This window comes from Egretta garzetta, unplaced genomic scaffold (genome assembly GCF_000687185.1).
Source record: "Egretta garzetta isolate BGI_Z169 unplaced genomic scaffold, ASM68718v1 scaffold404, whole genome shotgun sequence".
NCBI classification, from domain to species: Eukaryota; Metazoa; Chordata; class Aves; order Pelecaniformes; family Ardeidae; genus Egretta; species Egretta garzetta.
In genome coordinates, this window is record NW_009259323.1 from 228,188 (window position 1) to 246,114 (window position 17,927).

Sequence of the window (17,927 nt, forward strand, 5' to 3'; positions counted from 1 at the left end):
AAATCATCAAATAAGATAGGTTGGAAGGGATCTCTGGAGGTCTCTGGTCTACCACCTCTCATAGCAAGGACAGCCTCAAAAGTTTGATCAGGCTCTAGAGGGTTACAGCCTGTCAAGTTTTAAACATCCCCAGGGATTCTGTGATCTCTGGACAATCTGTTCTATTTCATTATGATTTTTTCCACTAGTATTTAATCACGACATCCCTCACTGGAAATTGTGACTTTTCAGAAAGTTACTCAAAACTATACCAGCTGTGATGTTATAGCCAATAGACAATTCACTTTCCACATCACGCTTACAAATGTTTAAACCACATGGACACTCCTGGTGAAGCTTAATGAAGATGAACACTTAAAATTTCCAGAATATTATCCAATAGGGATATATTAAAGTGCAAAATTCTATTTAATTTTTTTTAATTGAAAATAAAGAGGGGCGGACTCTTGTAATTTCAAATTCTACCTCTCTAGAAGAAAGAGGACAATTACACTTACCCGTGGATGGAATGCTATGGCAGTGACAAAGTCTATATGCTGGAAACAGCAAAGACATTCTCTTCTTGATATGTGCCATAATCTGACAGTCTTGTCCATAGAAGAAGAAAGCAAGAAGTAATTCTGTGAAACAAGAGAATTCCATGGCTATTAAAAGACACAAAAGTAACAGAAAATACAGAAGCAATCTGATTGGTAAAGTCTTACCAATTTCTCTGTTGCCATGAAATTCAACATTTTATGCCTTCACATAACACATTTTATCCAAATTATCATTACTCATTGATGCTTTTCTTAAGCCCAGTACATTGATGTTCAGTCACAGTAAGCTTTCTGAAAAACCGTCAATGGAAATGAATACTTGGAAAGTAGTTAAAGTATTCACAGGTGAATCAGCACAACAGGCTTCAGAGGAGGGGTGACAAACTCTCCTGCTTAAGATCCTTCAGCCAGACTGTGATCTTAAAATTACAACCGTATTCCAAAGTGGAGAATTAACTGAATAAGCTTTATGTGAAACATTTTCAAAGTTAAGCACAAGGTAATTCTCTAATTTTAAGATATACGTATCTCTTCAGCAACTTTAGAATCAGTACACTGCATAAAACCCGTGAAGCATACTGAAGACAAGAAAAGCGGTAACACCATAAATCAGAAATCACACAGCTCAATAGAAATTTCTCCCACTCTAAACAATTTAACTTCACTGTGGAGTACACCATTGTAATTGTTACTAGCTTGATTTTTTTAAGTTTTTTTTTTTTTTTTTAAGACGACTTTTAATTATAGAGGGCCAAGAAGTTTGTTCATTTTATCCCAACTATTTCAGCTGAAATAAGTGTTGTCTCTACAAATCCTTTCTTATAACTCAATGATTGTTTCATATTGTTTAGATGTGTGGTTCCAATGGTAATCAACAAAAGTAGTCAATGAAAACACGGGAGAACTGTGTAGTCTGTATTAAGGTGCCTTACTTTAGACCAGGAAAGATCAAGAAGATCTGCTGTATGTCCTTTGTATTTGCAAAATGGTCGTTGACGAAAAGGGGCATTTTTATCATCTGGGTCTTCATCAACTCCACTGCAAATCTATCAGAGAAGCATATAGAAACATTACAAAGTGTTAGCTGGAAAAATTAACAATAAAGCAATTTCTGCTTACAAAAAGTACAGGGCCAATAACAACTTGAAGAACAACTCTTATGATTTTAAAATAAACAACACTGCAGTAATAAACTGAAGTCAATTTCAAGTTTTGGGTTGTGAAACATAAACCTGAAATTCCAAAATTATGCAGCTCTACATTTTCCATCCATACAGCTTTTATTCAATGGGATAAGCTTGACAGCAATTTGAGCAAACATCTGAAGATAAGCTTTTAGAACAAAGTATATCAACTTTGAAAACTGCATTCCAATTTAGAATATAAACCGTGAGTTGAAGTTTCCATGTTTCTAGTGCACATCAAGAATGATAACTTCCTAATAAAAGTCCCTTTCAGAATAAACAGGTGCAACTTCAAAAAAAAAAAACAAAACCAAACCCAAGTATAGAAGTTCCTATACAAAAATCTCTCCAGCAAAAAAACCCCCTCAAAACAGCATCCCTGGTGTGTGTGGCTAAACAAGCCTATTCACTTACCTAAGGTAAGGAAAGATTTCCAGCACTGCCCCTACCAAAGCAGTACACATTAAATAACACTACTGCTAAAATCTTTGCTTAAACCCTGATTTTGTCATGTTTCTTACACTACAGAAAACTAAAAAGAGAAACAAGAAAGCCTTAAATACATTAATTTTAATGGCAAGTTTACTAAAGTATCCAAACACTCTACAAGTGTCTTAATACTCTTGGTCAGTCATGCTCTGTTTTATTCTACACACGTGAAAAATTTAAAGAGACAGGTTTCATTATGCTTCTGAGTATCCCATTGCTGAGTTTGGCCTTCCTCAGAAAAGACATCATCAAGTCAGATGTTAACTGTAAGTAATGCTCCGAGGCAAAACACTAAGACAGGAAATTCAACAATGTAGGTTTTTTTCCACTTTACCATTTCACTCAGAAACCTACTCTGGCGGAAGGCCGCAGTGAAGCTATGCAGATTTTGTAATGCATTAAGTTTAGTCATGTACTTTCCTGCTTGCACCTCATACACAGAGGATAACAGCATTTGACTGAAGGTGTCTATTGGTAAGACAGTTTGTCTATGCCTCAAAGACACAGGCCAAGAACTGCTTAATGCGTGTTTGGATAAAGCAGTAATGAAGATCTGGCATTACAGAACAATGCAACCCCTCACCTCTTCCCCTCCCAATACTTAGTGTACATACCCCTGCATCTGTATCGGACTTCGAAGAATTCAGACTCTCTTGAGATGGGGAAGGAGAGACACGGCCTAGAACACAGACAGAAACACCACGGTCAACTCTAAGGTCCCAAATAACTGGAATTTCTAGTGTTTTAGAGCTCTAGCGATGCATAGAAAGATACCTTCTGTGTTGTATTTCATTCGCATGTTATTGAAATAGTCAAAAGCGTTCTTTAAAACCCATATTCTTACTACGTTGTCCTGTCCTGCAGATGCAAGTAATCTACCACAGTGAGAGAATTTCATTGTCCAAACAGCACCCTGTCAAAATAAAAAGACAATTGTTTAAGTTACATAAAGTGCCTTTTTCCATGCCAAAAAGTCTCTCTGTAATGTAAACTGTCAAGATTTAGGACATATACAAGATATCACAAGTAATATAAACTGTAAATGAAAACACTGAAAATGAATTGTTACGACTTGTGGATTGTGCAACATACTTGCAAAAACAACTTGAAAGAAACAATCCACAAGGCAGATTACTGTAGGAGAGGAGTTAAAGGAGCTCAGCACTACCACAGCATTCTACATAAAACTGGTACAGTCAGTAACAGCCAGCAAGCCAGGGTTCTGAGTGACTTATAACCTGCTATTCAATTTGTAAAACTGGCAAGTATTTGTAGCTGCACTTGAAGTTAGCACAAGCTGTGCTAACACTTTTTTTTTTTTTTTTAATAGAAATTGTGCTTGGTTACATCAATTCTGGCAACCAAAATGAGTACTACGTATATTTGTTAAATGCAGAATTGGTCTGAGGATTTTGCAAAGCCTGTGAAGACAACAATTCCTTCTCCATTGCAAAGTCCGAAGAGTCAGTAGTCAATAAAACACAGTACCACACCAGCAATATTCCATTTCCTCCTGTTCTTTAATGAACAGCTATTAGGCATTTGACTCTCCCAACCTACCATCCTTTTAGGATGCTTTTGGGGAATTTCCTAGGTTTTAAGAAGTCTGGCATGATGGAAATTAACACAGACAGATTCCCAGTAGGACAGGAAACTTTAGTTGTGAATTATAAGCTTGAACTCTCCAGTCACCAAACTGATTGCTGTAGGTCATTATCCTTAGCCTAACACTTAAAGATGGCGGACTGTTTCGGTTGTTGTCAGCAGAAAAATCTGGGAAGTCAGGCATGCTAGAATGTATTTCGGACTCTGCAGGGGAGCATGCACACTTCCAACAGTGATAAATAAGTAGTTTTTCTGCCTCATTCTCCACAGGCATCTCTGCAAATATCAGATCCTGGTCTTTCCCCTCCCTATCATTCTGATCCACATACCTCATTAATCTCTCCCCACTTCTGCCTCCAGATCCTATCTAGTATTTCTGTTCAATACTTGTGTTCATATCTCTAACAGGCAGACTACTTTATTTGCTGAGTAGGTCAACCCTGTTGCTCTGTGCTCAGTTCCGGTAGTGGAACATAGCCTATTTCAGCTTAAATTTGTAATTGCAGGAACCAGAAACCAAGTACCACTTGATACCAAAACTCTTTCAAGGAAAAGCACTTGAGAATCCCTGAAGCACAAGTATCTAAAGACTCTTTTTATTTTTCCTGAAGATCTGGTTAAACCAGCCAAATTTTCATTTCATGCCAGAACATTATTTTGCAGAATGAAACTGCTCTTCAAGAAGAATAAATCTGACAATAATTTCTGGAGGTCATCAAGTAGACGAAAACAAAAAGTTGACACTCAGGCTAAACAGATTCAGCAAAACCACAGATGAAATTTGAGAGACCTACCATATGCTCTCCACTGAGATCCTGAACAACTTTAATTTGTTCAAAATCGTAAGGTCCCTTGAAGCCATGTGCTGCTTTGAACTTAACTGGTCTTGTATATGGCATCCCTTCATCATCACTGGAAGAGGGATCATCTTGATCTGTATGGAAGACTAAGAGGAACACAAATTCAGCAGTACATATTGCAGCACACATTTAATCTATTAGTAACCATTTGCCAATACTTTTTGGTAGGAGATTAGTCTTGAATTAGCAAATTTTTATTGGCAATATAAAGATCTTAAAGCAAAACAAGAATACTGTTGCATCACAGTCTACAAATACATCTATGCTAATTTTAGGTTGTAGTGAATCCAAACACTTAACGCTCAAAATAAGAACTGCTATCCATTTTTGTTCTGTTCCTTTCTTTGCACCAGGTCTTGCATTCAGCAGATCCTGCGCTAAGTGATTTCTGCCAGTTTAATGCGTGCTGAAAATTACCCATTTCATTGTACTGGTTTCTTCTGACTGAATATGCTGAAATGGCCTGGTAATTTGCACATGAAGCATAAGAATTGCAAAAGAGCTGGGGCAAACAGACAGTGGCAATGTAAGATGCTAAACTGCAGCAATTCTACGGCGCTTATCTCAGGCTGTGGTTAGATCAGCTTGCTGCAGTGCTAGAAATCTGTAAGAAACACTGATGCAACAAGAAGGGGAGAATACAACTGTAGTTGGGAAATCTTTTAACAGGAGCTCAAGCTATTTGAGAATTCTAGTGGTAGCACTGGTTATCAGAAAACAAATTGATTTTATTAAAGTAATGAAGACAACCCCCACTTCTACCTTTGCTGGAGTAACTTTCCAAGAAGGTTTACATTTTGATATCCAGACAGCTTTCTGACAGCATGACAAAAATTATAGTATTCAACAGGTTTAGCTGAGAAGGTCTCTCAACTACTACTTCACAAGAATTCATCCTTGTAACCCACTAGTCTCAGAATGCCTACCAAGCTAAAGCTTTAACTCTAAAAAGCCACATCAACCATGCAGTGGCAGTATACATCCCTCAGGCAGCTTTGATTCCAACAAGCCCAAGGATAAACAGACTATTCTATTAAAAAAAAAAAAAAGTCAGTGTCACCAACCTTCATCTCGAACACTCTTAACTTTATTTACAGCACGTTCGCCATATTCTTCAGCAAGGTGCTTTGCTCGTTTTACAGATTTGCCGAGGAACTTCTTCAGCTGGGTCCTTCAAAAGCAAGGGCACTGTTTCAACACATAACACTGGCAAATTCTCATTTTTTGCTATTATAAATCAATAGTTTTGATTTGAAATGCTATATTATCTCTTTCCATTACTGCTTCTTAAAACGAGCATTTAATTTGCCAGCAGTCATGTATTTCAGTTTAACTGCAGAGCAATGGGCTTACATAAATTCAGGTATTGCTTGTACTTAAAAGGTTAACTTGTTCAGACATCAGGAGAGCTTCAGCTTAGAAAAAAACAAAACCTGCCTTTTCTTTGTAGGGACATGAAACAGCATCTTACGTTTTTTGTTTTAGCCTCCCTCCATCAGAATCGGTTTGCTGTGTCTGCATTTTGTCTTCATCATCAGACTGTGCTGCATCATTACTAGGAAATAGAGAAGTGACTGTTTAATGCAAAATCATAATGAACCTAAATTGAACGAAACATTAATAAAGTAGAATCTGCATTTTAGGATCCATCTTTATTCCTTCATTTGACACATTGGAAATACATGGACATGATGCTAATCAAGTAATAAAACAGATCTTTCAATTCTTAGGCATCACAGTACTAAAACTGTATACACACTCCAGATACCAAAGATATATTACTCCCTTCTGTAAATTCAAAACTTTAAGCTTACTGTGACACTCTCAAAGCTAAGAACTGACAACATGCATATTACATTACATTACTAGGAACTGGTAACATGCCACCTTGTTCTCATACCTTGCTTTGCATAGATCAAATAAATTAATACTGGTTAATTCTGAAACAGAAGTTTGTACATAGAAGAGAGCAGTTCTACAAAAGTGAGTTTTCAATGTCAATACAGCAATGCAAAAAACCTAAGTTGTCTGGTGTATAAATCACATCAACCTAGAACTTTGAAAAAAAACATCTAGACTGACACCATTTCCTGACAGTTAAGAAACTGTATTTTTCTATCAAAGTTTACAAACAGACTCAGCGTTAAACATTAGAAGGGCCTAAAGCCCTGCTGAGGACAGGAAAACCTCAAAGTAGTCAGCTATATTGATGACCACAGATCTTCAGAGCACCAAAGTCTTCTAAATTAAGTACTGGTAAAGCTACAGGAGGTGGTAGCATGAACAACACATAGTACTTGAACATAACTGTTTTAATTTGGTATAGAAATGACAATATTTAAAACAGAGCAAGTGCTAACTGCAGTTCAGCTGGATTTTCTGAGGTACTTGCCTGTCAAGTTCCAGCAACATCACGAACTTCCAGTTAATTTAAAAGAATTCAATAAACAGCCTAGTTCATAGAGAACTGAGAATTAGCACTCACATTAGTCAGAGACAGATGGATTGGGACTCTCTTTACTTGCACAAGAGCTGTCTCCACGTACGCAAAAACTGTAAGAGCAACAGCATCAGAAAGAGCTAAAAGCTACCACCATTCATACCTGACATATTCTTTAGTTCTCCTCATGATATGCAAAGTCAGGGGATTAATGCCTGTTGGCAACTTTTCTTCTGCCAAACTCAGGGGTATTTCTTCACCTGTATCAAGGTTTTTTATCATTACACTTGCTAGAATTTCCTATGGAAAAAATAAGATGTGAAATCAAGATGATTTTATTAGACTCCAAAACCTAGGGCGAAATGTAAATGATCTGATCTTACAGATTATTTATCTTAACGGGAAATTCCACAGGTCACTATATATTGATTTTACAAAGACTAAGTTTAAGTTAAAATTGCCTTTAGCATGTTAGCGCAAATGTTATCACCCACTATATACAGATGAACAATTACATGTTATCACAAGCTTCAACTTCATAAATCAGAAATGCAGCTGTACAGACATCAGCCACTGCCTGACACCTTCTATGCTAATATAAAACATATTATGGAATTAAAAGATTTTGAAGTCCTCCGCTTTTGGATAGTCTAACAGCTGTAGCTTAGATTTAGTCAAAGACAACCTTTACCTACAGAGAAAAAGAATTTAGACCTAACTAATACTACACAAAGGAAGAGGATTTTGGTATGATCTGTTAACGATCATACATCTGTTTAGCAGTAGCAAAAAAAGCTATACACAGATATGCACAAATAAAAACTGGCAGCAGCTTGATAACATCATTAGATTAATGGAATTTATTAACTGAAAAAACTATTTCTTAATAATAGGAAGATAATTTTCCTTTTGCTGAAGTTCCCTCACCTTGAAATCTTCTAACATGTTTGCATAGCTACAAATGCCAACTCAGATCTATTACAGCTCACGCTTTCAAACACTAATACTACATGTGACTCAGGGACCACAGACTGCTTACGTGGACAAAGCCAGCCACTCCTGTTTGCATCCCTGGTCACAGCATATAGTGGTTCAGAGCGCAGAGTGACATGTGACTACTTCAACTACTTTGACAGACTGGAAAACCAAGCACAAGAACATACTATGTACAGACCACTTCATTCATTAATACCTCATCCGTGAGCTCTCTTCCAGAATTAGACCTGGGTCTTTGTGGTCCAAGTACTTCATTTGTTGTTTGGCCATCAGCTGCTTTCCCATTTTCCTGCAATTTTGCAGACAGAACACATTATATCTCTAGCATAACGCTAAAGTGATAGAAAACGTTACAGTTATTGAACTTAAAATCATTTCCCAATACCTGTGCAGTGACTATTTTATCTCCGCTAGTTGCACTTGCCAAATCCAAAGAAGGCTGAGAATCTTTGGGCATGCCTTCTGTCACTGTACTTGGAGTTAGAAGACCACCACCTGTGAAGTTCTCTCGAGAAACTGAAGAGAGATTCATATTAGAAAGAAGAGCGTAACACTTGCCATAGACAGTCTACAGATTGTTAGAATCCTAACATCATACTCCTGAACACCCTGACAAGTCTGATATTTTAAACATCAACTACCACCAAATCTGCCTTATCAATTATATATTTCATATATAGTTGGAGGCACAGGCATGATTTCACATCTAGTCCTCCTAAGCATTACTAATAATTTTTTTGTTTTAGTAATTTCCCTAGTACCCCAGGACTACTCATTTTCATGAGACCTCAGTCTACCTCTTCATTTGTATTTCTATGCAAATACAGATTGCAGAGCTTATTTGAAGTGTGTAGCTTTTTTCAGTTTCTGTACTGATGAGGCAACTCCCCTTTGCTACAGAAGTAGCTATATTTTTAGGAAGTGTTAGCTTACAAGAACATCGACGAATTAGGAACGCGTGTAATGCAAAAAGATATTTCTCCACTTTAAGAAGCTAAGATTGTTGAAAATTTTTTTTTCCTCATTTAGATATCAACTAAACTAAAATCACAGGATTGAATAATTCTTCACTCAAAACACAAAAATAGTAACCATGTAGATAACTAAAGCCATCTAAAATATAATACTTGCCTTCTAAAACAGGTTTTTGCACTTCAAAATCCAGTTCACTCTTCTTCTTCCGGGGTGGTGGAGCTGGTCGTGCAGGTGGTGGTGGTCTTGGAGGAGGAACATTCGTTGGAGGTGGTGGCCGTGCTGGAACAGGCTTCTTTGTGCTAGCAACTATATCAGGTTCTACAGTAAGCTGCCTTGGTGGTTTTGCTGGAGGCATTTCTTCTGCTGTAGAAAGGTCTTTGGTAGATAAATCTGAAGCCACTTCTTCTAAAGCATTTGCCTCTTTCTTGTCTGTTATGTCCTCATTTTTTGACATTTCTTCTTGTGCTTCAGTTTCATCCATTTTATGGTCAGTTGCATTTGTTACTTTTGTTAGTTTATGAGTTTCCTGTTGCTCAGAAGTCAACAAAAGCTTCCCTGACTCCAATTCAGTGTCCTTACACACATTCTGATACGCCGGTTCTCTAGGATCTTCTTGTAAAGATATTTTAGCAGCTAATACTTCTGGAACACTACTAATGATACCTGCTCCAGAAATCCAATCATTTGCATCTGCAGTTGGAACAGTCAGCTCTTTTCCTCTATGGGCTAAAGAATCATCATCCAGTTGTTGTGCCTTCTGGCTTTCTTCTATAATACTGTCAATAATCTAAAAATAATAATAATAAAAAAACCCAAACCATTGTACTTTTCTAGTGCATTTCTAGGCTACACTTACCAGTCATTCTGTACAACACTCACAAGAACTCTTCCACTGAAGAGTATAAAAAATATATTCTGTTTAAAAATTCTGGAGATCTAGGTGCAGAACTAGGCATAACTGAAAAATAAAACAAAGGGACTAATTTCCATTCCTCTTTAATATACTTTGAGAGAAAGTTAGGAAGCAAGAGCTGTTCACTCTTCAGAGTTCTCATGCACTGCTAAATATGATCCTGTAAGTTACACATATAATTCAACACTGGTAAATCCTAAATATGCTTTTAGAACACTTAGTTTCATATTTACCCTTTAGACGGACACTCTTACTAACATTAACAACAAATTCTAACCTATGTTAGTTTCAGGATAAAGACAAATTATTTAATATTTCTAGTGTGATGCCAGAAGTGCAAAGCAGTATTTAACTAACCTCTTTTGAATCATCTTGTTTCATTTCTTGTACAAAGGTTTCATTTTCAGCTTTGTGTAGCTTGCTGTCTGTATCCTGTGAAAAAAACGATGGTAGATAGCATAAGATGATGGCAGTAAGTCCTTCAGTAAGATGATCTAAAACCAACATAGCTACAACAAATCAAATAGCACGAAGGACAAGAATTCTGCTACATTTTCACACATTACTGCTGTCAGATAGACGTTCAAACAGTAATGCACAGTACACATGAAGAGTTTCCACCATACACAGAGAGAAAGCCTGCACACTGTTAAACAAAAAAGGCAGTTATATTTAAGAGGTTTCAACCTGAACTAAAATAAAATTGAAGGAAGCATGAAGTTTAGAGAAACATACACATTTAACAATCTGCAGCAAAATCCATATTAAAATATTTTTTTCTTTATCACCTTGTGGGAAAAGATGCAAGAACTGTATTATCACAACATATAACAGAAGGTGGAAATTTCTAAAAAAAAGTTTAAGTCAGGCAGATCTATCAAGTGGTCACAAATATGCCTTTGAAGTTCTGATAGGGAATCTTACGTTCTACAATTTATTCCTAGTGCACAGTGTCTATTTTTGCCATCAGTCATCTTCGTGCAGATCCTTCTGAAATCTAAATAAACTGCAGCAGAACAAATGAAATGACTGGATTTAAGCAAAAGACAGACGTATTTTCAGAACGTTTGGATGAAAGATTCTATGAATATTGAAAGCTGAGTATACTACTGATGTGAAGCCAGCTTTCTGTTTAAGAAGTATAGTTGAGACATGCAAACAGCATCACTTTGGCATATTCTACCAAAGAATTAATACAAGCAATTCACTAAAGGTGGCCTTGTGTGCCAAAATAATGTAGTAAATATTTGTAATAGTTTTGTCCTATTTAATTTTAAAATAATTAATTAAAGAAATCATATTTAAGATAGGCAACCCTAGAAATACTAGAATTAGATTACACTTTGGGCATGTTAAGTATGGATATTCTATACAAAGTCTTAAAACAGAACTGAAAATATTCTAGCTGTGAGTGAACATATTCATCAAATTCTGAAAAATCTTAGGTTCAGAAAAGCAAGTAGTTTACACTATAGAAGGGTACTGCTTTAACCAGAAACCTGCTTTCACCTCTGTTAGTATGGTCTAGTAGGAACTTCATCATACGCCTCTGTTCTACAGGAAATTACTGATCACATTGCCTATAAGCGTATGTATTAGCAGTATCTAGAGGGGAATCTGATAGAATCCTTGACGTTGGAAAGGACCTGTGGAGATCCAGTGGTTCCAGCTGGCTCTGCTTTGAGGACAAGTTGCTCAGAGATGTGTCCAGTCAAGTTTTGACTACATCCAAGGATGGAGACTGCACATCATCTCCGTGCAGCTTGTTCCACTGTTTGACCATCCTGCACAGTCTATTTGGTGACCAAACCTGCAGATAAAAGCCTGTATTTGTCTCACAAAAGAGAAAAACTCCTCAGAACTGGCTAAAATAATTTAAGTTACTGAGCTTTAAGAAAAAACCCAACACATCTCAACTGATTCCCTGACTTGAGATACAGAACTGCTGTTCTACTCCTCCTTCCTGCCTTCAGATACTAAACTCTCTTCTGTTGAGGTCAGAAGTCCTCAACTGTCTCCCCACAATGTTAAAGCCCCCAAAGCCTAGCTGTTACCATTATAAACTATTTTTGTTAGGCTATTATTTTAATTCCACTTATACAGTTTTGGATACGCACAAGATACCTAATCATATTAAACAGGTATTTTAAAAGACCTCCCCCTATTTTTTTGGACCTTGACAAGACTTAAAGTAACTGTCTAATATAGATATCTAAGAAATTTCTCATTAGACTTTTTTTAGACACGTAGCTAGTCAAGTGGAATCTTTATAACATACTAACATACCATAACATGTTTGAAAAAACCACTCAACTTTTGCAGACATCCATCTTGGAGAGTTCTGACCTCAAGAAATGACATATCATGCAGACAGCTGCAATTATAGAAAAATTCTTCCTCCTTCTCTACTCCCTTGCCTTCCTTCCATAATTTTTTCCTAATCTAAATGCAAGTTCTACTTTGCTTTATCACTAAAACCTACCTTCAAAGGTATGATGACCTAAATACTTAAGTGTAATCAGTGTCTACAGAAGCCCATTATATTAGTTTCTAATTTTATTGACATTAAACTCACACACCTGTTAAACTTTGGACTTAGGAAATATTTCTTACCCTTTCCAAGACAAACGATACCATTAGTCACACATTCACTCAGCTGATATGGTACCAAGCAGAGAAGCAAGTACTTTTTCCACCTTCAAAAACTTAGCTTTGAACAAGTGACTTAGGAAGATACTTAAAAATTAAAAACCCCTACAAGCAACATGCAGAAATTCATAGCTAATAATTCAGTCAACAAGACATTAACATTAGTTTTGAAGTTCATTGATTTCACTGAGTTTAGTCAGAATGATAGAGTGACATTTCTTGAAAGGCTTACACATGTAATACTTAAACATCGAAGGGACATTAAGTAGAACATAAAATAGGGGATAAGTAGCTGTTCCCTAAGAGATACCGTAAAATGCAGTATCACTGCAAAAAGATTATTGATTCAGAGCAGAGTGCTACTGACAAATCAGAAACACTATTTTCACTACAATTTCCCAACTTTGCAGACAAAATATGAAGCCTTCTTTACTCTACGTAAGAGTGTTGCACAGCATCACCTTCGGCCCTTCTGAGACCAGGAAATGAGTGTTATTTGTACAAGGTTCCAACTTCTCACTTTCTAAATGTGTGCCAGATTCAGCTGCACTGTCACTATGCACAGATGCAGCATACCAATTACCTGCGTGGGAAGTGGCAATGCTGTCTCATTAAGCTAAATATAGTGTTTTATCTTCACATAACCTGGAGGGAAGGCTTTCAAAGTACAAACACTAAGATTTTTCTTATTCTGAAGACAGAAGAGAGCAAAGTCAACTATTTCATGTAAATCTGGACCAAAAACCAAGCGCTGCAAAGACTTGCTTCTACTCAAAAATCACTTGAAAGAGAGTAGTCTAGTAATTAAGTAGAGTTCAATTAAATTGCACATATACACTTCAGAATAAAATAGCTTCAAGATATGTTAACATACCCTAAATAAAAGTAAAGCTGGAACTTCAGGAGACATAAGCACAACGATTGGTACCTACAGCAAGGAAAGCCTATAATTTCGTGTCTGTGTAGATGTCAGGGCTACCGTAGCACACCTACTTCAGGTAGAAAAGCTCAACATTATGTTCATCAACAAGTATTTGGTTGATTTTAAGAAGAAACTCACCTTTAATACATGGGATCCAACTTTTGTTGGTGACCTGTTAGAAAGAAAAGACAGACTTAGGTAGAGCTCCAAGAAAAAAAAATATCTTGACAGTAAGCTGTATATTAAACAGTCTATAATACAGACTTCCTTTACAGCGAAGCTATACTTGCTACTTTAGACCAGCCACAAAGTGAATGCTTTTCATAACTCTCTTTGGAGCCTTTTGTGTAACGGAGTGGTAAGTGCTCAACTGTCTACAATGCACAGATCCACAGCTTCTACAATCCCCGAGTTTCTCAGCAGAATCTTCTAGAAATCATATTTCTATCACCCTTTTCTAATAAACTGATGCTATGCCAAGTACTGATGTAAAAACATTTCACATTACAGAGAATTTAAAATTAGCATGTACAGGGAGCACAGGGTGGACATCAAAGAAACCAAAACTCTCAGAAAACAGAAGTACAAATGCTCTAGTAGCTTGCAAACTCTCATCTGTAGAGTCAACACTATCATAGCCATTCCGTCCTTCAGCCTCTCTAGTAAATGTAAGGTCTTGTTTCTAATCATGACACTTGGTATAAATGTAAGTATTTACATTGTAACAGGAGGGAACTAGTTTTGTACTACTTCCCAAAACGCACACTCTGAAACAGTGAATTTACGTTAGCATCCACTCACATGTAATCTCTCATTTCACTAATTACATGAAAGAACAGGGTATCTTAGGGGAATGGTATTAAATAATTACTTCTCTTCAGGTCACCGCTCAATCCAATCAGTGAACGGTCAACTTACTATATCCTCAACTTACATTTTCCACAAGATTTTCAGAATTCTAGCAGATATTTAAATATTGATCACACTGCTTGCTCTGACTACAGGAACTTACTCGTATATAAAGATGTTGAAAGGCTGGACCAGACGATATTTCGAGGTCCCTTCCAAACCAGGCTGTGCTAGGATTCTATTTGTTTGTCAGTCACAAGCAGAGACCAAGTTACAGATTACTTCCTTAAAAGCTAACTACAAATATACTACAACCTGGATTGTACGACCATCCCAGCTGGCTACCAGGGTCAGCGACACTCGACAATCTTGTACCAAGGAACAGAGACAAATAGAAAGATCTCAGTCTAATTTGCCCTTCCTGCCGCCAAAATGATGGTTTCAAGGGACAATACCTTCCAAAAAAGAAAACTATTTCCACTTCATTTTTAAGAATTTCAGTTCTTCTCTCTATTACTTGAAAGCATTCCATCACAAAAAGAAAAGATCACATTCATACAGTGGAGTTAAGAAAAAAGTACAGTGGATTGGTATATAAAGACCGTATCATTTGTAACTAATTAAACAACTTAAACCTAGGTGCCTCTGTCCAGATATAGACACTTAAGATGCACAATATCCGTAACACTGTTTCAAGGCATAATCCTCCTAGAAGGTGCTAACCCCAGCATGCCAAAAGAGCAAAATCAGTATTTTGACCTGAAAAAAACCCCATATATTTTGTCTTCCAAAATATATTGCTGGGAAAGGCCATAGTGTGCGTTGAATTTCTAGTTACTGAAACATCAGTTCCATTATCAACTCCTGGATTTCCTTAGAAATAGTGGTAGAAACACGTGTCAGTTCATTAAATCCACAAGATTACTTTAACAATGAAATATATTTATAATTACATTAATGCCTACGCTTCAGCAAGGCGTAGGGTCCTATCATACAAGGCACTGCTAGGACTTTACAACCTAAATAAAATGCAAATCCCTCAACTGCCAATAGATACTTTTGTTTTCTATAGTGACACTTACCACCAATTAGCATGTCACTGACGGTACAGGAAAATCATTCCTCCATTGGTAACACAAAATACGAAGTTCAGAAGACACTGCTACCCTTTCAGACTTCTTTAGCTAATTAGCTTTGTGGAAAATCTGCACTCAGACTAAAACAGATGCTATTTCCCACTCTCATGCTTTACCTTGGGAAAAAGCTGCCCAAGTGATAAAGGTTACAGAGATTGACGGTATATAATATAACATAGCGCTGGTAGCTTGATACGGCACATATACATGTCTTACCTTAAGGTGAAGCTTTGTCCTTGAAATTACATGTTTTTAAAGCATTGCAAAGCTTCTGTAACCATTTGGCAATAATACCACTTTCAGATCAGTTTACAATATAGCCAAGTAAGTTCACTGGCTTGCCTGAGATTCTGTGAGCTATGTGTTTGTAAGCACCATCACTCCCTTAGTCACGATCAGTTCCTGCTTATGTGCTACTACATTTATAAAGACAAACTCAGTCACAGAATAAGTTTGGTAATTCTCAAGTCTCTTGTAGTTCAACATTACTCTGGAATGGTCTCACCTTCCCAACCACCTGAAGTTACCACCTTCCCCGCTCCCCAGTTTTACTTTAAGGCCACTAGCTTTATGGATGCAGTATCTGAAATGCTTGCATTTTTTAAAAAAGTATACATAGTGGCAAAAGCATCTGAAAAGATTTATATGAAGATAAATCCAATGATCAAATATTGATTTTGATTTGAAAGGTCTGTAGCTTTACAGGGTTATCAGGTTATCATCAAGACCGAGATATGCCACAGAAAATGTAAGGCAAAAACTTAATGTTGTTGTCTAGTATGATTGTTTAGTAAACACTGGGAATTAAAAATTGCTAACAATAGATCTTGTAGACTGCACTTCACATAAAGCACTTCTAACAAGTTTTCTTACATGATATCACTAGAACACCAGTTTAACAAAGGAGGGGTTCAAGGTTATCTACAAACAAAATTCAAAGAAAAATCCCATTTCACCTGCACAAACATAGCCAGATGCCTGATTAATCTGAAAGTCAAATAAACTCCTGAAGAACTTTTTTTTTTATTTATTCAGCTGTCAAATTCATCCTAATACTGACCAGACTACAGGAAGCTGCCATTCCCACGATCAGGTAGCTCCAGCCTAGTGCCTCTTCTGAGTAAACTTCACATTTTCAACACATTGCTGCTAAGTTTTGTGACAGAAAACAAAACACTCAGCCTGTCAAAAAACCACAATGATGTGAATGACCGGCCTTGGTCAAAGCCCAGAACCACACTGCCTGCTTTCCGGGCAGGATGTACGTTGTTACACAGCAGGTGTGCTAACAGGCAGATGGAAAGAGGTTTGCAGTGTACGTATAGCAGCAGTACACTGCTCACAACACACAGGTTCGGCAGCCAGCCCACTAACTGTATTTGCTGGTGTCCTTAGCTTGCAGAAGCACCCAGTGTTTTCCTCCCTCTAACCTATGGCTGGCCTGGAAGCTACAATTATTCGTGATGCAGCTCTCTGGGGCAGTCCACACCTCCAAAACCACAAGGATTCATTACGGCAATGCACTGCTTGGGCTGCCCTCGGAAAGCATTTGGGAACTTCAGCGAACTCAGAACACAGAAACTTGTCTACAGCGCTGCAAGTCACTACATCAACATAACTAACACTTCACACTCCATCTGTTTGCTGCCAAGACCAGTTCTGCATGTTGGCTAAAATACAAAAAGTTGTACTAAGCACGTCCCATGTGTCAACAGGGCACAACTTAACATTATCTATCTTCCTACACAGGAGAAAACTAGATTCTTCAGGAAAAGCAAAGTGACTTGAAAAAGATAGGACTATTGAAGTTAGAATTCAAGAATTTAAATTAAGGTACCAAAGGATATTTCTCATTGTCTACACCAGCTCATGAATCCAGTGCCTTTGGTTTCTCATAACAATTTTTCGGATATGAGTACACTAGGAACAAACTTGCCCCTTACTGGTTAGGCATATGACATTCAAACTATTAGGTTTGGCAGTTCTTGATTTCAGAGTGGGTGGATCACTTTTCTTATAAATAAGATATCAGAGGGTCTGTCACATGCCTGCATCTAAGCAAGTGTGCCTTACTTCATATTTTCCTTCTCTCAAAACTGACATCCTCCTTCATGGGACAGCTCGTGCCTATAAATTTCAGGGTCTTTTTCTAAATCTTTCTACAGTTATAGTCTTTTGAAAGCAGAGTGACAGAGGTTAAATAAGGCCATCTTCTGTCACACTACCTCTCCACTCCTCTGGCTACACAACAAATAGATGCCTTCACTGACCAGTCCACCTAGATAATTTTTCTAGGGTCTAGAAAAGCATACAGGAGCAGACATTGTTTGGGCTCTAGTTATCTAACGGATGGACACTCTTCGCACACTC

General features: G+C 37.2%; 1 protein-coding gene across 3 annotated transcripts in view; it reads right to left on the minus strand.

Moving 5' to 3' along the window:
• Nucleotides 1-17,913, minus strand: part of WDR44 (WD repeat domain 44) — a 24,212-nt gene extending 6,299 nt beyond the window's left edge. Inside the window, exons 1-14 of one of the 3 annotated variants that reach the window (XM_035892116.1) lie at nt 16,618-17,913; nt 13,711-13,744; nt 10,359-10,433; nt 9,245-9,875; nt 8,499-8,629; nt 8,310-8,402; nt 7,281-7,417; nt 6,149-6,232; nt 5,742-5,848; nt 4,612-4,763; nt 2,987-3,125; nt 2,827-2,891; nt 1,472-1,585; nt 498-620 (exon numbers count right to left, since the gene is read on the minus strand). In XM_035892116.1, the coding sequence (XP_035748009.1) occupies nt 498-620; nt 1,472-1,585; nt 2,827-2,891; nt 2,987-3,125; nt 4,612-4,763; nt 5,742-5,848; nt 6,149-6,232; nt 7,281-7,417; nt 8,310-8,402; nt 8,499-8,629; nt 9,245-9,875; nt 10,359-10,382 (1,800 nt within the window). In that variant the 5' untranslated portion in view covers nt 10,383-10,433; nt 13,711-13,744; nt 16,618-17,913. Of the gene's footprint in view, nt 1-497; nt 621-1,471; nt 1,586-2,826; nt 2,892-2,986; nt 3,126-4,611; nt 4,764-5,741; nt 5,849-6,148; nt 6,233-7,280; nt 7,418-8,309; nt 8,403-8,498; nt 8,630-9,244; nt 9,876-10,358; nt 10,434-11,647; nt 11,812-13,710; nt 13,745-16,617 lie in introns of those variants that run through there. The other 2 variants (XM_035892117.1, XM_035892118.1) reach the window with 2 other exon arrangements.
• Nucleotides 17,914-17,927: the final 14 nt, after the last annotated feature.